This window comes from Mobula birostris, chromosome 27, assembly GCF_030028105.1.
Source record: "Mobula birostris isolate sMobBir1 chromosome 27, sMobBir1.hap1, whole genome shotgun sequence".
Classification (NCBI taxonomy): Eukaryota; Metazoa; Chordata; class Chondrichthyes; order Myliobatiformes; family Myliobatidae; genus Mobula; species Mobula birostris.
The window spans coordinates 27943113-27969700 of NC_092396.1; the positions used below are offsets into that span (position 1 = coordinate 27943113).

Below are 26588 nucleotides of genomic sequence, written 5' to 3' on the forward strand. Positions count from 1 at the left end.
CCCATTAATGACAGGTGCGCTTCCTTATTCCAATAAAAAAAATCTTTATTTTCAAGAGGATTTGCTGCTCATTCAGTGCCTCCAATTCCTCTAATGGATGATGCAGAAAATGGATGTTTTAATGGACACACACAATTGTTCAACTTGCGCACTGCTACTGTTCCAGTGCCAACTACTCATTTTCTACGTAGCAAAAACTCCAAATGTCCTTCACAGGAGATGGTCATCTGTGACCTGAAATACTGCAGTTATTATCATATCTCACCACATTTGAGAACAATTCACTTGCCAATCGATTACACTTAAGTTCTTCAGCAATGAAAGAAAAGCATTTACCTGAAATCCCACAACACTGATCTTAACCGTGTCGCCGACCTGGACCCGCTTTGGACTCACATCAATCCGTGGACCCCGGGGAGCAGCTGTGTGAACAATGACCAGTACGACCATTAGTTTCCAAATCTTTGTTGTTTCATCTTAACATACTGGTGGGAAGGCAGGGCCATAACTGCGTCAAGGTCAAGAGCATTGCAAGTCCTGTCTTGATTACCTTGTGAAAGTCACCCACTCAAGCAAATTGCACACAGTTAACCCAGACTTTGCAGAAGTCAGACATCTGGTGTGTTGGCCCACATGTTCCACTTGGCGTACACATTTATTTATTCTCATTTTGCCCCCAGTACAATTGTAAGTGGGAAATGATAGTGATCGAGGTGGAGAATAGGAATCTGACCCTTGGTAAAGAAAAGGGCATATAATGATTTTCCTTAACTGTTGACATTAGGACATTAAATAGAAGAATAATTACGAAGAAACATAAATTAGAGTCACAACAAACTGAGCAAAATGAAAGGGGGAAAGAAAAGTAAAAGAAAGGAGAAAAAAGGAAAAGTAAGTTCAAACTTCTGAACTTAAAATTAGACTTTTTGAGAAAATCGATAAAATAATTAATAACCTCAAGGAATGCAAACCTCACATTTCTGCTTTAGATTGTTTGGTATTCATTTATAATTACCACATTATAAAATAGCTAAGCTATTATTTGTCATAAGTACTTGTATTTATCTATCATCTTCACCGCAGTAATATACTGTATGTCAATGAGATTTACAGCAGTGATATCCAACAATAGATAACATTTCTGGGGAAATTTAATGGACAATTAACATACAAATGTAACAATGTCTGAAATCCACAGAGGAGGTTAAAATGGCTTATTTTTTCCAAGAAATTAATGACCCAGATTATCGAGTAAACTCAGCACTTCACAATTCACGACAAGTCCCTCCTCACATGTTGCTGGCCAATTTGCACATCGGTTATGGTGTGCATTGTTAGACGGTGTTATTGAGGCAGAATTGAAAGGCTTATTTGTACTTAAAAAAATGAAGATGCTGGCACATAGAAGGAATGAGTGGCTTTATAATTACTGTCAATCCTACTTTATGGAGTATCTATGTTCAAACACATCAGGCTACATAGAACCCTGAACAAATCTAGTTCATCAGAAAAGCTCCATCGTACCAATACCAACCTCAAGAACGGTCTGTGACCTTGCTGGCGAACTGATACTTAATTCCTGCTCTTTTTGTAATTAGTAGACAACTCTATCCATTGATTATCCGTCAGTTCTTGCAGACTGCGTTGACCCAGAAGGTAACAATTTAATAAGTATATATACACAGAATGCATTAGGACCAGTGAAAAATAATACCATCCAATTAAGAAGTCTCAGCTTATTGCTGAACTGAGTGAATGCAGTCGTCACAAGGAAATGCTTCTGAAAGAGAGAGCTAGAAATTCAGTCTTCATAGATTCTCATTTATATCTTAATTTTCTACCTTGCCCATATTCCATACAGCACAAAAGACCACTTTTTTCCTGAGTTTATGCAGGCTCTCACATTCATCCCATCAATCCCATTTCCTGACTTTGACAAGCCACAGGCTCTCTCTCTCTCTCTCATGAATAAGGGAGAGAGTGGTATTGCTGCAGAAGGAGTGATACCTCTCTCTCCCTCCTTACTGAGAGAGAGAGCCTGTGGCATGTTTAAGTACTGGGTTATAGACAGTAGTTTTTGGTGGACTACAGATCATGGTCTTTGGGGGCTTGCTATTGCTTGGTAGGTGTTGGGGGGGGGAGGCTGATGCTTCCTGCTGGAGCAAGTGGGGGGAGGGGGAGGGTTGATGCTTTGCTGCTACTTGTGTGTGGGAGGGGAGAGGGGCTTTGGGGTTCTAATGTGATTCCATCTTTGGAGTTTTCTTCTGTTTCACGGACATCTGTGAAGAGTAAGAATTTCAGGTTGTCTATTGTATACATTCTCTGATATTAAATGGAACAATTGAACCATTTTCCTGTAACCTGCTACATTTCACCTGCCCATGAACTGCTACCACTGCCCCCCCGCATTTTTGTCCTATACCATCCATTTACAGTAGAGATGATTTAGCACAGCCAGTTGACTCCTAACCATCAAGGTGTTGGGACGTGGAAGGAAACCCAAGCATCCATGAAAAATCCATGTGGTCACAAGGAAAATGTGCAGACTCCACACAGATGCCACTAAAAGTCAGGATGAAGCCCAGGTAGCTGGAGCAGTGAGGCAGTTGTCACCTTTCAACATCTCCCCATCTTTCCCTGACCTGCCTTTCTTGAAGACACATCATTTGAGATGCTGATTATCACTTTGTGTTGGATAAGGGAAAGAAGTGGCTTTCTAATTTTAAAGGGACTCCAGGCCACCTTGGTCTGTAGTTCGTCATAATGTCAACAAGGGGTAGTACGGTAGCACAACACTTTACAGTACAGGCGATCTGGGTTCAATTCCCACCACTGCCTGTAAGGAGTTTGTACATTCTCACCATGACCATGTGGGTTTCCTCTTGGTGCTGTGGTTTCCTCCCTCAGTCCAAAGACGTACTGATTGGTAGGTTTATTGGTCATTCTAAATTGTCCCATGATTAGTCTAGAATTAAATCAGGGGATTGCTGGCAATGTGGCTCAAAGTATTTCCATGCTTTATCTAAATAAATAAACTTATGGAGAATACATCATAAAGCTACAAAAAGATGGGTTTCCAGCTCTCCATCAGAACTGAACGGAAAGTTATTATTATGTAAATACAAGGAGCCCTTTGTACAAAATTTAAGTCAAGTGATGTTTGGAGACCAGTTCTAATAGTCTTAAGTTCTGACAAATGTACAATACACTTCTAAATTTGATAGAGTAAATATAAAACTGCTGGGGGAAAAAATTTGTTTTATCCACAACTCTGCAGCTTCTTGCAGTCACATGCAAAGCAGTTGCCGCACCGACTTGAAGCTGGAGTAGTCTATGCAAACAGAAACCATGTATGGCATTAGACTGAAAATCAAATATTTTACTCCAATTAGTGCAGTGAAAATAATGGACACCCATGAGGAGAACTTTTTGGAGGCCAACAGTTGTAGGAATAAACAATTTGTTGTGGAGCTAATTGTGATCCAGCCGAGATTTTGTTTCTACACCAGAACACTTGGGAGGATGGACGCCTCAATAATGTTGGATGTCACACGGACTGGTCTACTCCACTGTCAGAAGGTGATCCTTTTGCAGGTGATTTGCAAATTTCCCCATGGCAAGATACCATTTTAAAGCCATCTAGTAGGAACTCTGCTGGGCATCCATGTTGGAGGCCCTGGCCAGGATCATCATTTCATGCAGATTTTTACACTTTGCAGGAAGTGTTGCCAAGACATTAAAATAGCCTGAGCCAAGCAGAGACTGTTCAAGCCCCTCAGCCAAATTAAGGGGTTTGAGCAGCCTGTGCTTGGCACAGGTTAATTCTACAAGGACCTGTGAGCTCACTATTACTCAAATTATTTGCCAACATTAAAAAAAATCAGAATCAGAATCAGACTTATGATCACTGATATATGTCATGAAATTTGAAATTTGTAGCGCAATAGGTAAAGCACTGTATATTGTAAATTGCAACAAGAAATATACATAAAATATTAAATAAGTAGTGCAAAAATATGGGTGTGTGCGTGCACACAAAACAAGAGTGAAAATAGTGAGGTCGTATGTTCACGGACCGTTCAGGAATCTGAACGCAGAGGGGAAGAAGCTGTTCCAAAAAGATTGAGTGTGTTTCTTCAGACCCCTATACCTTCCCCCTAATGGTGGCAATGAGAGGAGTGCACATCCTGGGTAGTGGGGCTAAGTATAAAAATAGAGAATTTGCACAGAGTTATAAGGATGTAAATAATTCCATTGCGGTTCTCTGCTTTTTTTTTGTTGGTCAAGATATCTTTATTTACTGTATTTGCTGCTCAGTCCTCAGAACCAAACATGCGAATTAGGATTATAAAACAAACATCAAGCCTGCTCCATCATTTCGTAAACCCATAACTAACCTGGTTGTAGCCTCAATCTGCTGCTCTGTCTACCCATATAACCTTTCACCACGCCATTCATCAAGAATCTATCTACCTTTACCTTAAAAGCATTCAGAGACTCTGGTTCCACCACCTTTTCAGAGAGGCTTAAAAGACTCAAGACCCTTTAAGAAAAAGAATTTTCATTTCCTCTCACTCTTAAACAGCCAAACTATTATTTTAAACAACAGTCCAGTCCTAGATCTTTTAGAGTCATAGGGAAGTACAGACACTGTACATTTGGCTTATATAGTCTGTGTCAAACCATTTAAGCTGTCTTTTCATAACAGAAAACTTCTTCTTCACATCCTCAATGCCGACGCCCCTCAGGATCCCATATGTTTCAGTCAAATTGCTTCTCCCTCCTCTGGATCTGATCAGATGTAATCTCAGCATGGTTTATTCTCCTTCATAACGTAACCTACTCATTATGAGCATTTCTCTAATGAAACCTTCTAGGAAATGATTGCAGCCTTTTAACATAATTTCTCTCTGTCTACACCTCCTAAAAAATTTATTTTCCATCGATCTACTGAACTCCCATTTTAACATTTCAATTGCTAATCATGGCCGTGGTTTTCCAATCTAACTTTCTAGTGGGCAATGTATAAGCATAGCAATTAACAGCAAGGAAGGAAGTCATGTAGCTCATCATGTTCATGAAGACCTAAAGTGAACTTCAGGTTAAACAAACTTTAAGTCCTTGGTCCCTTGCTCTACATATTATGGCCCTTCAACGGCCCAATGTAGTCCTCACTAAATTTGGCAATGGCTTCTGCCTCTATTACCCTTTCAGATAACAAGTTCCATATATCTACTACTCTCAGAGTGATACAGAGTTTTTTTACCTCAATTCTCCTGAAATCCTTTTATCTATGATCTGAAATCTATGTCACTCTGTCTCTGTTACATCTGTGGTAAACACAGGGTCGCTGAAATCTTCCCGATGACCAGTTTAGTAGTATTCAAATTCTCAGCTACAACTTATCTTTGAATGTGCTTTCTCGCCACTGAGGGAGTAAACTCTGCACGCACAAGAAACGGCAAATGCTGGAACCTGGAGCAAAAAGTGAACAGCTGGAGGAACTCAGCAGTTCAGGCATCCCCTGTAGAGGGGAAGTGGAGATCGCCGTTTCGGATCAAGACCCTTCATCTGAACTGAAATGGTAGGAGGAGAGTTAGCCGGTAGAAATAACTGAGGGGAAGGGGCGGGACAAGAGCAGGTGAGTGATAGGTGGATCCAAGTGAGGAGTGGTTAATGGCAGATGGAGTCAGGTTGGGGAGGGAAGCATGGAGATAGTGACAGAGGCTGGGAGTGATTAGTAGAGGCAACGACGACCTGTAGGTGATGGAAGCGGAAGGTGGAGCATAGAAACTATTAAGGAAGGTGGTGTGGGCAATGGCCATTGCAAACTGAGGCTTTGTCTGCCTTTTGAGGTAAAGGTATGATTCTGTGGAAAATTTTTGAGGAAAATAAAGACCGGGGATTTGTATTTAGACAGTCACAAAAACAGTTCCTTTAGTCTGTTGCTACTTGTGACAGGTTGCTTTGCATAAATTAGTGTTTCCCACATTATGCAGTGATTATATTTCTTTACCAAATGTAGTCTTATTTTCTTCTTCTGAGCAGGTCAACCACTTGCCCCTGCTACGCACTTTGCTGCCCCGTGCACTCACAAAGGGATGACAGCCATGTTCAGTCATTCTGATGAGGCAAGCAGTTTGAACAATAATTTATTGTTCATGGAAATGGTATCAATTGTTACAAGCAGAGGAAACCTTAGATCAGGATGAAACGTGTTCCCTATCATGTCTCTTAAATCTGCCAGCACTGAACTAGCACGGCCACTTTCTCGTCTTAAAATACCTCCGAAGCTGGTGGCTTGTTGGCAGGGGTGCACCTCAGAGCGACTCTGTATAATTCATGGGGGTCTGAGTTACCAAAGTAGAGCTCTCTGCTCCAGCATACTGGCAATGTGGAGGGTTGAAGACTTAATGGAACTCTTTCACTTTACTTCCTATTTGCATTTTGCCTGACTGTCTCGTGCCAGAAGCTGGTGAATTAATAGAATCTTGTTATATTTTCCTTCCCTGCCAAGGCCGATGCATTATTTATAAGATACAGAGACCCCATTGTCATGCAACACAGCTGACTAAAACATTTGAAAGTATAAACACGACTGGATTTCGAAGCAGTGGCTGGCTTGATCTAACCTCCCATCTGCCCCAACCATCGCTTCTACACCCTCCCTCCCATCTTGCTGACATCATTGAAAGGGAAACATCCTTCCTTTTGATGTCTCCCTGTACCACAGCTACATTTACCCTCCCATAGTCAGCACACTCAGGACACGCAGCAGACTTTGTGAGTAACGAAATACGAGGTTAAAGGTGAAGAATAGTCAGCTGTGTTGTGTAAAATCCTAAACTGCCACACAAAACTGGCTGTAACTCTCCACTTGTTTTTAAATTGTGAGTTTGATGGTTAAAGGTAATCCGTAAGCTGACACGCCCTTCTCAGAAATCTGGAAAATCGACTCTGCTGGTCAGAGGCTGTGACCCATTTCATGACGTATTTACTATTTACTGTGCGCTGGGTAATTAGAGCAGTTCAGGGAATTATGTATATAGTATCATCAATTTGTAATGTTAACCAATCCAGACATGAAGGCTGTATAAGCAAGTAAGGGATGCAGGTATCGTGACATACCCATATGCTACTCGGCCCATTAAGCAATGGATTACCAAATCTTTCCATGAAATCTTCTATCAAGAAGAATTTTAAATTAGAAAGTGGCTTTAACGTAAAATCAAAATGAATCAAAGCACTTCATGGACACATAGTCACAGTCAGGCTGAAGAGGATGTGTTAATTCTCCAGAATTGTGACATTTTTACAATTTGTTTCAATGACCTACGTTGCGCTGAAGGCTTGCTCCACAATCAATCATTGAATAGATTTCCTTATTCTTCGCACTTCCAAATTTATGGCAGGGATCAGCCGCCAGTTTGGAGAGATGCAACATTTCCAAACAGAAAAGATAATGCCCTTCCTCCCTTCACTCAGCCATTTTCTGGTTGGACGAGTGATAGAAATAACTCTGAGAGCATCTTCCAGACTGGGACCTGTGCTTGAAAAAAATAGTGTGGGGATGTGGAAAGGTGTGTGTCTAATTACCTAGTCCATTTGAACAGGGGCTATTCCTGGGATTTGAGGTTTAATCCCCAGAATTAGCTCTTACTTTCTGCAGATTTATTTATTTATTTGCTGAAATACAGCATGAATAATCCCTTCCGACCCTTCAAACTGTGCGCCCAGCAGTCCTTCATTTAAAAACACAAGAAGATCTGCAGATGCTGGGAATTCAAGCAACACACACAAAATACTGGAGGAACTCAGCAGGCCAGGCAGCATCTATGGGAAAGAGTAAATGATCTACGTTTTGGGCTGAGACTCTTCATCAGGATGGGAAAGAAGGAGAAGTCTTTGTTTCCCATTTAACCCCAGTCTAATCATGGGACAATTTACAGTGACCAATTAACCTACTAACTTGTACGTCTTTGGGCTGTGGGAGGAAACCAGAGGGCCCAGAGGAAACCAATGCATCATGGGGAGAAAGTACAAATTCTTTGGAGTTGTCTTCAGTACTTCTCAAACAATAATAATTCATGTCTGTTTTCCCGTCACAAATCCCTTTGGTGTTAAACTTGATTGCTAACCAAACTGATTGTGGACTTCAGAAAGGGTAAGAGGAGGGAACATACACCACTCCTCATAGAGGGATCAGAAGTGGAAGGAATGAGTAATTTCAAATCCCTGGGTGTCACTATCTCTGAGGATCTAACCTGGACACAACACATCGAAGCAGCTACAAAGAAAGCACGACAGCAGTTATATTTCATTAGGTGTTTGAGAAGATTTGATATGTCACCAAAGGCACTCGCAAATTTCTACAGATGTGCTGTGGAGAGCTTTCTAACTGGCTGCATCACCATCTGGTATGGGCGGGGGAGCGACTGCACAGGATCGAAATAAGCTGCAGAGAGTTGTGAGTTTAGTCAGCTCCATCATGGGCACTAGCCTCTGTAGTGTTCAGGACATCTTCAAGGTGCAATGCCTCAAAAAGTCGGCCTTCATCATTAAGGGCCCCCATCACCCAGGTCATGCCTTGTTCTCATTGCTACCATCAGGGAGGAAGTACAGAAGCCTGAAGGCTCACACTCAATGATTCAGGGACAGCTTCTTCCCCTCTGCCATCTTATTTCTGAATGGACATTGAACACATTAACACTACTACTTTTCTTCTATTTTTGAATTACTTATTTAATTTACCTATTTAATTCATGTCGTTTTTCTATTATTATGCATTGCATTGTACTGCTGCCACAAAGACAACAAATGTCGTGACATATGCCGGTGATATTAAACCTGATTCAGATTGTGAACTCTACTCTTAAATCTTGCCAGCAAGATAGCAAAACGTCATGTCATTTGTACAAAACTGCAAGGTCACCAGGAAAATACCCTTGCTGTGGTGGCAATTCTGACCTTTGCAGATAAATGTCCAGTCCGAAGAGCAGGAAATGGCTGCAGCAGATATTTCATACTGCTTGTGTGTACATTTTTGGTCAGATATGTTTTTTTTGGCTGCAGCTCTGTAGATGGAATGTTGACACATGTAGAGTGAAGAACCTTAAAATAGATAAGGCCACGCCCTTTGATTGCTGCATTATTAAAGCAAGGTGTGTGCAGGACGATGACAACGTTCAGAGACGAACAGCCGCCCACTAACATTACCATCCCCACAGCCCTTCATGAGATATAAGAGCTATCTTCAAAAGTTTGGCTGCAAGAGGAAAAATTGGAGAGGCTAAATTGGATATTCACTAAAGGGTACAGTCAGCAATTTTCATAATTAACCAATGACCATCCCAGTTGACTCAGGAGGAGCACTGGACTCACACTGAGCTCTCGTCTACCCATCTCAGGGTTGTTCATTACCCCAATGCCACCTCAGAGGACTCACTTTCATGCTATAGCTAGATTCCGTTGCACACACCCGTCAAAGGGAAGCTGCACTGTGGTTGCAAGTGTAACAGGTCTGCAGTACAGAGTGGCACTGCAGGGTTGGCAGCTTCACGTTTTCTTCTTCTGCACGGCGGCGGTGGAGTGGAGCAGGGACATGATCTGAGCACAAGTTGGAGGCCCCTGAAGGGCATAGTCATCATGAGTTCTGCTGTAAAGGACTCACAGGGGCTTCAAGGGTGCAGAGTCTAAAGAAGGTTGCAGGAGTGACACTGAAACGCTCGTTGCATTGATGGTTCCACTGGGCAGTCCGTGTGCAATGTCAAGGAGCATGGAAATATCCAGCAAGTTCCGGGTCCATCCTCTGCAGTACAATAATGGGAGGCTGGGGGGCGGGGGGGCGGGCACGCCTCTCACACACTTCTCGACCCAACTCCAAAACAGCGCACGACAGCCAACGTTTCGACTGCCACTGCATCGCAAAAGCAGGCGCCACTCAGTGAGAAAGTCTCGATGTACGGCCACTGAGACGGCTGTTGTCGTATCCCTGGTTCCAGTGGGGCCTGCCGGGTACTTCAGATGTCTGCCTTTCACCTGATTGCCATGACTGCTAAGAGACTGCCCCCGAATTTACATCCACTCGCAGGGCGACGGTGCTCATGATCCAAGTGTGGTCGGGACGCCCAATTTAGAATGCATGCATTTAGGGTGAAAAGGGGAAGGTTCAAAGGGAATATGCGGGGCAAGTTTTCTGCACTGAGAGTGGTTGGTGCTTGGGGGTGCTCTGCCGGGGCTAGTGGTGGAGGCAGGTACGATCAGGGCATTTAAAAGGCCCTTAGATAGGTATACGCATTTGTTGAGACTGGAGGCATATGGATCACGTACAGACAGAAAGGATTAGGTGTTACTACAAATGAGAAATCTGCAGATGCTGGGAATCCGAGTGACACCCACAAAATGCTGGAGGAACTCAGCACACCAGGCAGCATCTATGCAAAAAAGTACAGAAGTTGTTTCAGGCCAAAGCCCTTCAGCAGGACCGGAGAAAAAATGCTGAGGAATAGATTTGAAAGGTGGAGTTGGGGGGAAAGAGAACCACTAGGCTAGGACGCTGATTGGTGAAAGAAGCAGAAGGCCATGGAAGAAACAAAAAGTTGGGGGGCAGCACCAGAGGGAGGTGATGGGCGGGCGAGGAGATAAGGTGACGGAGGGAAAAGGGGATGGGAAATGGTGAAGAAGAGGGAGGGACTCGGGGGGCATTACTGGAAGGTAGAGAAATCAATGCTCATGCCATTAGGTTGGAGGCTATCCAAACAGGATATAAGATGCTGTTCCTCGAACCTAAGTGTGGCCTCATCATGTCAGTGGAAGAGGCCATTGACGGACATATCGGAATGGGAATGGAAAGTGGAATTAAAGTGGGTGGCCACTGGGATATCCCCCTTGCTCTGGCGGACGGAGCGTAGATGCTGGGCGAAGTGGTCTCCCCATCTACGTCGGGTCTCACCGATGTACAGGAGGCCACAGCAGGTGTTATAACTTAATTAGTTTGGCACAACATTATGGGTTGCAAGGCCTGTTCCTGTATTTAAAAAATTTTCTACATTCTAAGCGACCACTGCAAATCTGTCGGTGCTCTGGCGTGTCAACAAACCTCATACTGAGAAGGCACACTTTCGGGCTCAGAGAGGCTTAATGTTGTCTTCCGGGGACCAGCTGCAGCTTCAGCCGCTGAGAGCTAATGACTTTCCACCAGGCCAAGCGCTACTGTGAGGCATAAAGAGGGACACCAGGGAAGAGCAGCAGGGTGATCAGTTGATGTTTTCAGCCCAGCTGGAATGCTGCAACATGTTCTAAGGATTACTGAGGAGCTTTCCAGGATGGCCCAGAACCTCCTCTGGCACAAGAGCTCCATGCTTGTTGAGAGCCAGCAGATTCCACTCCTTGTCTGCTACAACACACGCACTTGCAGTGTCGTACCTATTTATACTGTACTGTACAAGCAGTAATCCTCTGTGTTCAGCCTGAGGTACATGTTGCATGAATTGTTTATGGAGTGCGGTTTTCTCTTTTGTCCTGGATCAGCAATTACTGTTTCCCAAGCAAGTAGGTTGGAGCATGATTAGAATTCAATTCGCATATTGGGATGTTGCATTAGGAAAATATTATTCACATATTCTGGTTAACGTAGGAACAGCAATCTAAGACTGTCAATCCCTTGTCCTTTGGCTAATGATTCATTTAACAACAACTTGACCTAGAAATTGGATGAGATGATATCTGTTCATGCTTATTCTTTATGCATAAGTTCTGCATAAAATGTAAGTTTGGCTCATTTTAAAAAGTTTGTGTTTTTTACTCTGCTGATGCCCTAGCAGTGCAGAAATTGGACAATGTACTTCCAAGCACGGATCGCTCTGCCCCAAGTACCAGGCATGATGAGTGCCCTGGGTGACATTATCAATGAGTACAACCATCAGCTCTGCTGTTAATGGCATGGGTTGGACTCTTGTGTGCAACTTAGCTCTTTCACTTTTATTTTCTGTTCCAGGAGGAAAATATTGTGTTGGTATGTTCCATCTGCCTACCTGGAGGGGTACATTGGAGGCAGTGACTAACCTGACTAATGTCCTTACAGGTTTTTCCAAGACTACAAAGTGTGCTGCAGTTTCCAGTAAATACTCTTCACACCATGTAGCCGTTTGCATACAGATTCCATGAGGCATTCATAACCACACCATTGTCAACCATTGATCATTGATGGGATTGTCATAGAATGGGTCAAGTACATTGTTCAAGACTCTACTCCCACAGACAGTCTCTTATTAAACAAACAATAACTTCACATGCTCTGCTTTTTCAGGGCTTTCCTCACAATATAAGAAGATAAAAAATAGGAGCAGGAGTAGGCCATCTGGCCCATGGAGCCTGCTCCACCATTCAATAAGATCATGGCTGATCTGGCCATGGACTCATCTCCACCTACCTGCCTTTTCCCCAGAACCCTTAATTCCCCTACTATGCAAAATCTATCCAACCTTAATTAAATATATTTACTGAGGTAGCCTCCACTGTTTCATTGGGCAAGAATTCCATAGATTCACCACTCTCTGGGAAAAACAGTTCCTCCTCATCTCCATCTTAAATCTACACCTCCAAATCTTGAGGCTAAGTCCCCTAGTTGTAGTCTCACCTTCCAGTGGAAACAACTTTCCTGCCTCTATCTTATCTGTTCCTTTCCTAATTTTATATGTCTCTATATGATTGCTCATTCTTCTGAATTCCAGTGAGTACAGTCCCGGGCAGTTTCAATCTCTCATCATAGTTAACCCCTTCATCTCTAGAATCAACCAGGTGAACCGCCTCCAAAGCCAACATATCCTTCCTCAAGTAAGGAGACCAGAACTGCAGGCAGTACTCCAGGTGCAGCCTCAACAGTACCCTGTACAGTTGCAGCATAACCTCACTGCTCTTAAATTCACTCCCTCTAGCAATGAAGGCCAACATTCCATTTGCCTTCCTGATAGCCTGCTGCACTGCAAACCAACCTTTTGCACATGCATATATGTGGCACGATGCAAGAAGGACTCCCTCTCTTGCCTGGACTTCCCTTTCTAACATGGACCTGGTGACCCTCATTAAGTCCCTTATTTAAGAACACTTTTAAGTTACACACTACAGGATCTCTGCCGCACCTTCCTGTCTGTGCTCACTCCTGAAACAGTGAGGTAGATGTGCTATTGGGAGAGTGCTGAACTCATCCATCTGAACTTTAGTGAGGAGCACGGGGTACACTGAACATTGGTCTTTGCTAACATTGCTGGCTTCCCATAAATGCAGGGTGCCGTTAGCTGTATTTGGGCTTGATAACCTTTTCATCAATGGCATGGGTATCTGTTCTTCTGTCATGCAGCCAATCTTTGCCTCAGGATGGATGCCATGTTTCCTGTCAGTGACCAAGATGCATTCATCCTCAGGCAAAGCAAAGTGCGGAAAGTTTTCAGAGGCCTCCACCATCCCTAGAAATAGATTCTGAGAAAGTGGCAAGAGTTCACCCTCCCTCCCGCACAAGGGGTGGAGCTTAGGAGACAATGGCGCCTAATGGCGACTCCTTTGTTTGCATCTTCAGAAACAGTTCTCTTTCTATCTTTAATATCTCTATTTTTCCCTTTCAGGGTTCTTTTGAAGACCCTGACCTGGAGCTACACGCTGACTTCGGTTCTTTGCGGGAACGGGACCCGCTATCAGGGTCTCACGACTGGCCGTTATTCGATGTACCAAGGACGCGGCCTAGGAGCTTGGCTCGCCTTTGGAGTTTCAGGATTTCGTGGCTCTGGAGGCGGACGGACTTGAGGTCGGTGCCTCTGCAGGAAATTGGTGTGTCGTGGTTGATGGAAGGTCTCTGGCTGTGTGCCCAGAGACCCGAGTTCTTTGGACACAGAGCTCGGAAAAAGCAATGCAACGGACTTTTAACATTGTAAGTCAGTGAGTTGTTTGTTATGTCTCCCCTCTCGCTGTGAAACGGAGACACCTCTTTTTCCCTTAATAGGGAGAGAGAGAGAGAGAGAGAGAGAGAGAGAGAGAGAGAGAGCCTGTGGCCTGTGGTATGTCGAATTACCGGGTGAACGAGTAGTTTTTAGGGTACTGCAAGCCTGTGTCTTTATTGACGCTTTGCTGCACGCTTGAGTGCTCGGTGGGGGGTGCCAATGGGTTTTTTTGCTGCTGCTTATGAGTGGGAGGGGGAGCTGGGGGGACTTTGGGGTTCTAGCATTTAAGTGTCATTTATTCTTTGGGGCAATCCTCTGTATTTGTTGATGGTTGCGAAGAAAAAGAATTTCAGGATGTATATTGTATACATTTCTCTGACACTAAATGCAGCTTTGAAACCTTTGAAACCCTTTCTTGTATTTTTGCATGAGCACTGACACCCACTATGGTTGCAGAGCACCAGTACTTTGAGAGATGCTGAACATGATGTGATTGCTATGGAAGAGATTTTATGGCTTCCATGCTCAGTGGGCACTATACAGATTTGCTGAGTAAATATCCAATTTTCATCAGTGTGCATGGTCTGTACCCAGGTACAGCAGCAGGTTCCCATAGGGACATAAAAAAAAGAGCCTTTGAATCCAAAGGGCTTGAATAGGGAACCTGATGAGGAAAGTAACTCAGCAAAACCTCTGTACTGGAGCCACCATCTTATTTACCAGCAGGGCTCGAAAAGCAGACCGAAACTGCAAGGGTAAATTTTTGCAGCCCCCCCCCCCCCCCAGATTTATTAATAAGTCAAACCATGTATGCATTTAACACATTAAAATGGATGTAATCCAATTTCAGATTTGTAGTCCCTTAAGCAACACGGAACACCTTAAACACATCCACAACAGGATTACCACTCAGCTGGAACGATCTTCACGAGGCAATGTTAAAGATGGTGGTTGGGCCTTAGACAAGAGTTAATTTCTCAGTGGAGAGCTAAATAAACTAATTCGAGAGGTTTGTCACCTAAAGTCAAGAGTGTCGTCGGTGAAGCAATTCAAATAAGGGAGCTCATGAGAATTGAAGTTGAGCACACGGGTGGGAAGGTCATGGAAGGGGCTGGAAAGAAGGATGAGAATTTTAATATTGTACAAATGCTTATGAGCCAATTAGACCAAAGACATGGGCGCAGAATTGGGCCATTGGGCCCATCGAGTCTGCCCTGCTATTCCATCATGGCTGATTTATTTTCCCTCTCGACCCCATTGTTCTGTTTTCTCCTTATACCCTTTGATGCCCTGACTGATCAAGAACCTATCAACCTCTGCTCCAAATACAGGCAATGACTTGACATCCACAGCCATCTGTGGCAATGAATTCCACAGATTCACCGCCCCTCTGGCTAAAGAAATTCTTCCTCATTTCCGTTCTGATAGGGCATCCTTCTATTTTGAGGCTATGCCCTCTGGTCCTAGACTCCCCCACTACAGGAGACGTCCTTTCCATGTCCATATTGAACAGGCCTTGCAATATTCAATAGGTTTCAATGAGATCATTCCGCCCCCACCCCCCACCATGCTTCTAAACTCCAATGAGTGCAGACCCAGCGCCAGCAAGTACTCCTCATAGCTCATCCTTTCATTCCGGGAATCATTCTCACGAACCTCACCTGGATTCTCTCTAATGCCAGCACATCTTTTCTTAGATAAGAAGCCTAAAACTGCTCACAGTACCCCAAGAGTGGTCTGATCGATGAGGGCTAGTGAGCACAAAGAAAGAAGATGATAGTACTTAAGAGTTAGGATAGAGGGAGGAGAGTTTTGGATGAGCTCATGTTTAAGAAGGTCAGCAGGAAAGCATCAAGAGATCAACTTCACACAGCTTTCTCTTGCACCAGGTCCTTGCATTACCCCTGCCTCATCTTAAATCTGTTCTCTTTCCATTTTTCAAACATGCGTAACTGGTTTTGATTCTTATGGAGATAACCGCCTGCAGCACAAAGCAAGAAGCATAAATACATTTATATTGAACTCATTTTTCAGTGCACCGTGTGGGGTCTGACATTGAGGCGTTCTGAGGTAATGTGTACAGCAAACATTGCTGGAACCTGTGATTATGAATTGATACGGTTCAGCTCCCACACGTGGCAGTGCCTGTGACAGCCTACATTAACTTGTCTGTAAAGGTGTAACTTATTTGTAGGAATCTAAATCAGTGTTTGCTGCAGTCAAGTACGTTTCATTTTGACCATCTTTTACACAGGAAAATTACATCTGCGGGGCTCAGCCATTCTGAGTTGCCAGTTCATATTACGCTAAAATAATTTTTGGTGGTTAACGGAGATTTATAGTACTACGCAAAGTCTTAGACACGTATATATCCATGGTGCCTAAGAATTTTGCACAGCATTGTATTTGTCAACGTGGAGCAGAGAGCAAGTTTGTAAATCTGGCGGGAGCAAAGGATGTTTGGCGTGAGAGGGGTGCAGGACAGGTGGCAGAAAAGGAGTGCCGAAGCGAAAAGGATGGTGCGAGTGCAGACACACCCAGCCCTGAGACACCAGAAAATGTCACTTGATTCCAAACAATCGGTTTATTTACCATTACAGAATGGCATCCCATGCCCTCCCCTCTCCTTTCCTCTTTTCCCAGCTGTGATTCCCTTCTCCCTGCCCCTTTCCCACTCGCAGTCTGCAACAGCAACGTCTATCAGAATCAGGTTTATTATCACTCAGGTGTCATGAAATTTCTTTTTTTTTTGTGCAGCACTGCAGTGCAATACATAAAATTACTACACTACTGTGCAGAAGTCTTAGGCACCCCAGCTATGGTTCGTATTCTGCATGGAGGACAGCAATCAGTGGTGCTCCACAGGGATCTGTTCTGGGACCCCTCCTCTTTGTTATTTTTATAAATGACCTGGATGAGGAAGTAGAAGGGTGAGTTACTAAGTTTGCTGATGAAACAAAAGTTGGGGGATAGTCTAGAGGGTTGTCAGAGATTACACCAGGGCATCGATAGGATGCAGAACTGGGCTGAGAAGTGGCAAATCGACTTCAACACAGATAAGTGTGAAGTGATCCATTTCGATAGGTCAAATTTTAAGACAGAATATAATATTAATGGTCAGACTCTTGGCAGTTGGAGGATCAGCGAGATCTTGCGGTCTGTGTCCACAGAATACTCAAAGCTGCTGTGCAGGTTGACAGTGTTGTTAAGATGGCATATGGTGTGATGGCCTTCATCAACTGTGGGATTGAGTTTAAGAGCCATGACGTAATGTTAAAGCTACGTAAGAACTTCATTAGACCTCACTTGGAGTACTGTGTTCAGTTCTGGTCACCTCACTACAGAAAGCATGTGGATACTATAGACAGAGTGCAGAGGAGATTTACAATGGTGTTGCCTGGATTGGAGTGCATGCCTTATGAGAACAGGTTGAGTGAACTTGGCCTTTTCTCCCTGGAGTGATGGAGCATAAGCAGTGACCTAATTGAGGTGTATAGGATGATGAGAGGCTTTGATTGTTGGGATAGCCAAAGGCTTTTTCCCAGGGTTGAAATGACTAACATGAGGGAGCACAGTTTTATGGTGCTTGGAAGTAGGTACAAGGGGGATGTCAGAGGTAAATTTTCCACACAGGGTGGTGGGTGTGTGGAATGCACTGCCAGCAACGGTGGTAGAGGTGGATACAATAGGGTCTTTTAAGAGATTCATATCGGTACATGGAGCTTAGAAAAATAGAGGACTTTATGGTAGGGAAATTCTAGGCAGTCTCTAGAGTAGGTTACATGGTTGGCACAACATTGTGGGCCGAAAGGCCTGTAATATACTCAGATTTCTATGTTCTATGTTCAGTTAGAGAATGTGGATATCATAAACAAAACCAGTATTTATTACTTATCCCTATTTTCCCTTGAGAAGATGATGATGTGCCATTTCCTTGAACTTATGCTGTTCTCCTAGTAAAGGTATTCCCATAGAGTTCAAAGATTTTAAACTAACTATGATAAGAAACTGGCTATTTTTCCTAGGTCAGAACAACATGTGTGGATTATTCTCATATTCCCCTGCTGTTTTTTTCTCCTTCTAGTCAGGCTTTTGAGGTGTTGTTGGTGAGTAATTAATAGCTGTATAAATTAATGTTGCATGCTGTTGGTGCAGGAAGTCCGAATGGAGTGTGCTGCTCTGTCCTTAACTCTACCATATTGTGTTGAGTGTTGTTGGAACACAATAGCGTTTGGGTATATTTTCGATTTGTGCTTTGAGCATAATGGCCTCAAGGCGAGTCACAGTCTGGAGGTTATCTAACCTCTGACCTGTTCTAACAACAACTGGGTTTCTGAGACATGCCCAATTAAGTTTCTGCTGAGTGGTGACCCCCGGGATATTGATGGAGGTGGCACTCAGCTATATTACTGTCAATCTCTCCTGTTTTAGATTGTTATCATGTGCAGTTGTGCTGCAAATCTTACTTGCCACTTACTAGCCCTTGAAATTGAATGTTGGCCGGTCCTTGTGTGCTCCATTTTCTGAGGATTTGTGAATGGGACTGAACAACATTGAGTTTCCTGGTTGCAGACCTTATGATGGAAGTAAGATTACAGATGAATGAGTTCGTACTTGGAAACAACCTTGACAAACTCCAGACTATATTTGCTATAATGTTTATAATATATTCATAATGGATGAACATACCATAAGTTCAATGCTGAACAATATGTTAGTCAGTCCTATAGCTCCTCTCAATTCCTCAGAATTTTGCCTTTTACTCTTTAGTCACTCCTTCTATCTTTGCACTAATCACAGATCCATCCACAACTTGGGATCTGCTATATTAGTTTATCTTCTCAAACATACTCTTTCCATGATTCTCTCCACACTTTCAAAAGATCTGCAAAACCCATTTCTTGAACCAAGTGTTTGGCTTCAATTCCAATCCCTCCTTTCTTAGTCCTCACTTTTCTCTACTTTTGTTGCCTTCTCCAGACCTACAATCCTCTGAGATCTCAACAGGTCTCCAATTCTGGCCTTCGCACGTCACTGATTTTCAAAGGATTGCTGGCTGGGTAAGCAGAACTTCTTTGGAATTTCCCTCCAATTCCAGCTCCTTATTGTCCTGATGTGGACAGACCTGTACTTGGGGACCATCTCTAGTTTCTCAGAGAAAATAGACGTTCCCTTTGATTTGAGCATATGCAATCCGAGAGGATTTGGTGCTTCCATAGAAGCAGGAAGGAATACAGGAAAATCGGAAAGTCCAGATGTTAGAAATTATAGAAAATGCTGGAAGAACTCAGCAGATAAGACAGAAAGTATGTAAAGAGAAACAGTGTATCAGGTCAGAAGTAAGTGATAACTCAAATCTTTGACATGAAATGCTAGCTCTGTTCCGCTTTCTAAAAATATTGTTGACTTTCAGAGGCAGTATTGTTTATTTGCATATTAGGGAACTAGAGGTATAAAGCCATAGAATCACAGAGAGATACAGCATACAAACAGGCACTTTAGCCTGGTGAATTCATGCGTCCCATCAAACCCCCATTCTTACCTTAATACATTTTACTGTCTCCACAATCCTGTCAAGTCCCTGGAGACTCTGCTTCTTCAGGGCACACTAGGGTCAATCGACCGTGCCCAAATAACCTAACAGATCACAATTCTTTGGGCTGTGGGAGACAACCAGAGCAATGCTGAGAAAGTCCATGCAGTCCTAGGGAGAACATACTGACTGAATCCAGTTCTCTTGTGCCATGAGGCAGCTGCTCGATTGGCTGGGCACCTCATCGACCCAGGCACATCCTTTCTCTGCAAGTCAGAGTGGAAAGTCACCTTGAAAGCTATGTGAGGGTGGGACACATTCATGACACTAAAGCTGTCATTCTCCGTGACAGAGGATGCCCAGAGAATGCTATAGGTTGTTGTAACCTGCAATGAAGTGAATTGTGTAACTTGATGGCTGAAGAACTTGATAGCTTCTGATTTATTTCAGAAATTTTAGCAGAAAAGACTGGCTGGGCTTGAGAAGAAAGGGAAGTATATCATTGAAAAGGGGACAGGCTCTTGGGGTAGGGCAGAAGCTGTCAGTGACAATGTGTCAAGAGAGCTTGCCTCTTAGAGCTAATATAGTTTGATAGAAGGGAAACTTGTATTGGAGCTGACAGGGAACCAATAAACAAATAAACCCTTTTAAAGAAATTTTATCCTCTGGAGCTTGCTATAGAATTTGAAGCCTGAGCTGGGCTTACATATTCATCAGAATCAACCAAAATAACAAGGTAGGCATCAAGGTAAGTGCAGCTCTCCGTAAACACACAGCCCTGCAGCTCTGAACACTTTCAACACGGGCACGATTTTATAAATTCAACAGCTTTTGACAGCACTAAAACAAGATTGGTTTTCAGCATTTTGCTCCTCATCTATGGAAATATGTATACTTAAGCTGATCATACACTGTTCTCCTCCTTCCTCCATATATGCTCAACAAACATTTTCTCCTTGCTGACCGAAAGCTCTCAATTTTTAAATTCCAGTTTAATATATATTAAAATCTTTTATCCTCATCTCTCCCTGTGAGTAAGTTCCTCAAACACTGAAATCCCCCTCTGTTACCCTGACTTTGGCTCTGTATCAACCTCCATCCATTCCGTTCCACCTGCAAAATGGCGCCTCATATGTCAAGATGCTATTCAGCTTGGCATTTAATACAATCAGCCCTCGGAAGCTGGTGGGTAAACTGTCCTTGTTGGGTTTCAACTCCTCATTCTGTAACTGGATCTTGGACTTCTTGACTGAAAGACCACAGTCAGTCTGCGCTGGCGGAATAATTTCCAGCTCCATAATGTTGAGCTCCAGTGCTCCCCGGGGCAGCGTGCTCAACCCACTGCTGTCCATGCTGCAGATGCATGAATGCACTGCTAGATCCAGTTCAAACCGATTCATCGAGTTCGCTGATGATACCACGGTGGTTGGCCTCATCGACAAGGACAACGAGTCAGCATACAGGGAGCAGGTCAAGCAGCTGGTAGAATGGTGGAAGCATAAGAACTTAGTCTCAATGTGGACAAGACCGAAGAGATGATTGCGGACTTTAGGATGGCGCATGCTGACTGTATATATGTATGGCTTCTCCATGGACAGAGTTGGTTCTGGGAGTGCACATAACAGATGATAACACTTGGTCGCTCAACATCGTCTCTTTGGTCAAGAAAGCACAGCAGGATCTCCACTTCCTGCAGAGATTGGGACAAGTGAGTCTCCACCCCTCCCCACCCAATTTTTACAGGAGCACCATTGAGAGTGCACTGTCTGGTGTGGGAATTCCAATGCATCGGACTGCAAGTCCCTACAAAGGATTATGAGTGCTGCTGACGGGATCATTGGGGTCTCTCTTCAACTCATCAGAGATATTGATCAGGAGCACTGTGCATTGTAAGTGATCCCTCCCTTCTGTCCAACAATCTCTTTGACCCCCTATCATCAGGCAGGAGGTACCATAGCATTAGAACAAGAACTGTTATGATGGGAAACAGCTTCTTCACCCAAGCCAAAAAACTACTGAACTCCCTGCTACTACCCAAGTCTCATCATATATGAAGCTCCAGTAGCATTATGCTGTTTACTTTTTAACTTGTCTCATAAATGCACCTTAGTATTTGTTAATTTACCAGTGGTATTATTACTTCATGTGTTATATGTAGTGTGTTTTGCACTGTGGTCTGGAGGAACGTTGTTTCATTTGGTGGTATACATGTGTGCGGTTGAATGGCGATAAACTGAACCTGAACTTGAATTTTAAATTGAACTTGAACATAAAGCCCATGCTCCACACTGCCAAATTCCAGAAGCCACTCACAATGGAGATGGCGCCATGGCTCAGTCTGTCGAGCTGTTCCCTCACTGTTCCAGTGATTTGGGTTCAATCCTGACTCTCTGCGCTCCCTGGGTGAATGTTCTCCCTGTCACCATGTGGGTTCCCTCCACATCCCAAAAATGTGTGGATTAATAGGTTAATGGTGCATGGTAAATTATTCCAAGTTGATATGAAAGTGGGGAGACTTGGTGTGAAAATAAGTGCTTGATGGTTAGCATGTCCTTCTAAACCTTTCCTATCCATGTACCTATCTGACTATCTTTTAAAAATTGGTATCATCCAGCCTTGAACATTTCCTCTGGTTGCTTATTTCATACTTGTTCCACCCTCTGTGGGGGGAAACAAAAAGGTTGTCCCTTAAATCTCCAAAGCTCAAAGTTCAAAGTACTTTTATTATCAAAGTATGTATATATTGTACAACCTTGAGATTTGTTTCCTAACAGGCAGACACAGAATAAAGAAACCCAAAAGAACCCATTAGAAAAGAATGTCAAACACCCACCGAACACCCAATGTACAGAGAGAAAAAAAAACAAACTGTGCAAACAATAAAAATCAGCAAGTAGCATTCAGAACAAAAGTGAATCCACAGACACGAAGCTTGGAGCAGACTGCAGCCTCAGTTCAGCGCAGATCCGAGTAAACATCACGGAGCAGTGAGCTGAACCGGTTCGACCCTCGCACCTGGTCCTGATCTCCTGCCTTTTCAATCTTAGCCCAGTGTCTAACTCGTCCAATCATCGGATTGTTCCTCGCTCTAAGACCTGGGTGCTGTCACTTTGCTCCGCTCTGGGCCTGGACGCTGTTGCCGCATTTCGACCCGTAGCCAACCTTCCCAAATCAACGTGGTGTTAGATTGATGGAAGCTCGTGTCTTTCCTTGCCCTTGGTTTTGGTGGATGGGCCTCGAATCTGCCTTGCCTCTGCTCGCCTGTCCATTGTTTGTGGTGATTGTTTACCGGAAGCTTTAGCAGAATAAGTGTTATAGTAAAGTATCCAGCTGTACTCTTTGTTTTGTTTGCCACAGATAAGTAGTCTTGGGGCTTCACCAGCACTGTCTTAAACAAGACGTTTAGGCTTACACCCTCTATTTCTTGATTTCCCCAAACTTGGGAAAAGCCAGAGAACTCTGTTACGATGGGGCAACTACAACAATGATAACGTTTGCAACTTATTTAGTATCTGTAAATCCTTCACAGGGGTATTCATTTAAACAAGAGCAATGTTGGTTTCTTCATTTGGGACTTTCTCACCTTTTCCATGTTTTCTTCCCTTGTTGATTTGAAAGGATTGTGCAGGGGAATTACAGTGAAGAGGTTTGATTTAAAAGCAGGGCCCATCACTGGCTTGCTGCTGATACCACCAGTGTCATCTCCCATTACTCTGCTTGGAGAGCTCTGCAGCCTCTCATTTCCTTCAATTAGGATTAAACATTGCCACCAGGTGCAGCAGATGGATTCAATCAGACCTTCATTTTATTTTCAACTTGTTTACGGTTCTAGCCACGAAGGACAGGAACTGATATAGAGGTCTGAGTGGGCAACCAAAAATGGAAGAGAATTATCCTTTTCCCTTTCAGTTTCTCCTTTGCATGTCTGTTATACATTCCCTCTTGAGGACGTATCAAATTGAAAGTCCAAAACAAGAAAACAGTACAAAACTACATTGGCGTTCCTGTAATAGGCCCTGCAGCCATTCATTCTGACAACAATAGACCTTAAAATCCTGCACTGCAGCATAACCCTCATCTCTAATTGATCTCCTTACACTATGGTAGACAACCTCTCTCATTCATGATCTGACGTCCGTACTCCTTTTGCCTCATTGCAACACTTTGATAGACCCCACAGCCCTGACTGTGACACTCCGATATACGCCACACCTCAGTGTAATGTTGGTATACCCAAACATATCTCTTTAACACTCTGATGTATCACACAGACTAGGTGATAAAACTCTGATCGTCTCCACATCTATATACCTCCCTATCCCACTCAGATATAACTAACATCTCCTGCTCTAACATTCTTTGATATATCAGATGAAGCTCCACTGTGAACCCAGAACTCTTCAATGTAACATTGATTTGCCTCACACTCCTCAACAGAGAAGTGATAAAACTTATTTCTGCCTGCAAATGATTTCTGATAAATTCCTAACAATTCACTGCCATGATCTCTCATGTATGTAACACAGATAAAAGTTGCTGGTGAACGCAGCAGGCCAGGCAGCATTTCTAGGAAGAGGTACAGTCGACGTTTCGGGCCGAGACCCTTCATCAGGACTCTCATGTTTTCCCTGCTATTCATTGTATCAATCCCCAATGCATCCTTCACTATTCAATGCAACTATCTTTATATGTACATGGTACGTACATGTACTTGGCATGCCCTGAGCTTATCACCCAGATCTCCCAGCATCCCAAAGCTCAGCAATTTCAAACCAATACAGGTCAATTTTATTGTTATATTCCCAACTATGGAGGGGTACAGAGACAATGAAAACATGCTTGCAGCAGCATTGCCAGGTTTAGACAACACCAGGAGTATAAATTACACATAAATGAAACTAGATAGTGAAAGAAAGAAATCTGTGATGAGGGGTCTCAGCCCAAAACGTCGACTGTTTATTCTTTTCCATAGATGGTGCCAGACCTGCTGAGTTCCTTCAGCATCTTTTGTGTGTGCTGCCTTGGATTTCCAGCATCCGCAGACTTGCTCGTGTTTTAATTATGCTTCATTTTTCTACTTCCTTCCTGTGATGGAGAGCACTTGGTAAACGTACTCCTTACACACACACACACACACACACACACACACACACACACACACACCACAAACACACACACACACACACACACACACACACACACACACACACACACACACACACACACACACACAGCCTTGTCGTTCCGCTGTCATTGAGGTGAATGTACTCACTTCAATGCACTTCAATGTTTTCCTTCAGTACATTCTAATAATGTGGCTTAAGGGTTGGTTTTATTGTGCCTTTCCCACCGCACACGGTGAAATATTCCATTTCTTTAGTAATAGGGATGTGTAAATGTGTATATTTTGTTTGTATACTGTATTTAAGGTGAATATTGCTGTTTATTTTGCAATTTGATTGTAACTACAACGTGAGGTGCATCATATTCTGAATTCATGTATCGTCTCATGTTAGCTTTGTGGGTGATTAAAGATGGTATGTCCGAGTGCCTAATAAATTGGGCTCATCACTCTCAGGAGGAGAGAGAGATCAGAGTTCACACTGGACAAAAATAGTTCTTGTGTCTTCTGGTAGATATCTTTTTGTAAATATTGGCAGCTTTCTTTTTGCTATTTTTGCTAATTTTTGCAAGTTTGATTTTGGCACATCTAATAAACACCCTTGCATGAAAGTGCTATGCGACTGTGGCCATTTTTTTCTTCAGTCATAACCCATGGATCTAACACTACCACAATGGGCACTTTCACACTTTCCCACATCATGATCCATTTGTCACGCCTTTATCTATTTATCTATTTATTGAACCAAACTATATCCTTTGGTAGCCTCTTTATATTCACTTGGGGTGGATGGGGTGTCAGGGAGGGGTAGCACCTCAGGTGGGGTAACATGTCGCGTCCTTTTCAAGGCGGTTAGTCCACCTTTGGTCCCCACCTGACACTCAGCTCTCACCTGTGGCTCCCCGTCGCTGTTTGCATGCGACAGCGGCCACACCCCGGGCAACGGCTTCGACAAGCTGGCTAAACCAGGTGAGGGTAGCTGACGGGTCTCAAACCCTTGGTGAGATAGGGAGTTGTCTATCCCAGCATGTGAAGACAAACTCCGGCGGATTGAGCGGACGAGACCAATCGAAGGTCCAACGATCAAGAAGGCTGTCTCTGCAAGCATCGTGGAACGTGTACAGCAGGACAAGACACAGAAGACGTCCTGGTCATCCACTGCGTCTAGTCCCATCTCCAGCCGTCTCGACTCTGTCTTGCCACTGGATCCAAATGGGAATTGGGAAGAGAGAGTGAGGCTGACGCTGCGCAACTCTCCCTCACTTAAATCCAAATCACGCGCTAGTCTCGACACCATCATAATGGTGTCGAGGTCCTCATCGATGTACAATGGACGAACAACACATATTCACTTTACAATTTAATTTCCTGGCTATCTTTATGTCATCAGTAAATGAAGCAATGATACCTTTGGTGTATTTGTCAAAGTCATTCATATGAATTATAAAAGGTTGAGTTCCCAGTGCTGATCCCTATGGCACACTGCTCATTACATCTTGAGAACCATAAAGAGATTAGTTTCTATCTGGTCTCCATTACCTGACAGTGAGTTAATCTTCAACTATGCCAATATGTTAACTCCAGTACCAGAGACCTTCTGAAAAACATCTTATTAGTCCTCTATTTTTCAATTCTATACCCTTCCTGTTAGTTGTAACCTCAAACAATCTCTGACAGATTTGTTGAACTTTATTTCCATTTCATAAGTTCCTTTTGGTTCTGCTCAATGCTATTATTGTTTTCTCAGATTCCTGTTCCCACTTCCTTTATAATTGGATTTTACCCATGACTTGAGTTAGAGCAACAGTTTCCATTTTTCTCTCTTCCTTTGGTATATCCCTCACTACTTGCAGAAACTCTGTCTGATATTTCCATCACCACTTGTGGTAAGAGTCCATGACATATTACCCAAGATTTACTGTAATATTTCCCTCAGTTGCAGTCTCTCCCTGATGCTCATTATAGTTGATTATATCCTTCTCAGATATACTGTATCTGTTGC

The 26588-nt window shown here is 43.4% G+C and overlaps 1 protein-coding gene across 1 annotated transcript in view; it reads right to left on the reverse strand.

Annotated features, from left to right (window-relative positions):
* Window positions 1–26588, reverse strand: part of igsf21a (immunoglobin superfamily, member 21a) — a 436269-nt gene that overhangs the window by 31418 nt on the left and 378263 nt on the right. Inside the window, exon 7 of the mRNA XM_072245023.1 lies at window positions 337–422. Within this exon, the coding sequence (XP_072101124.1) occupies window positions 337–422 (86 nt within the window). The remainder of the gene's footprint in view (window positions 1–336; window positions 423–26588) is intronic.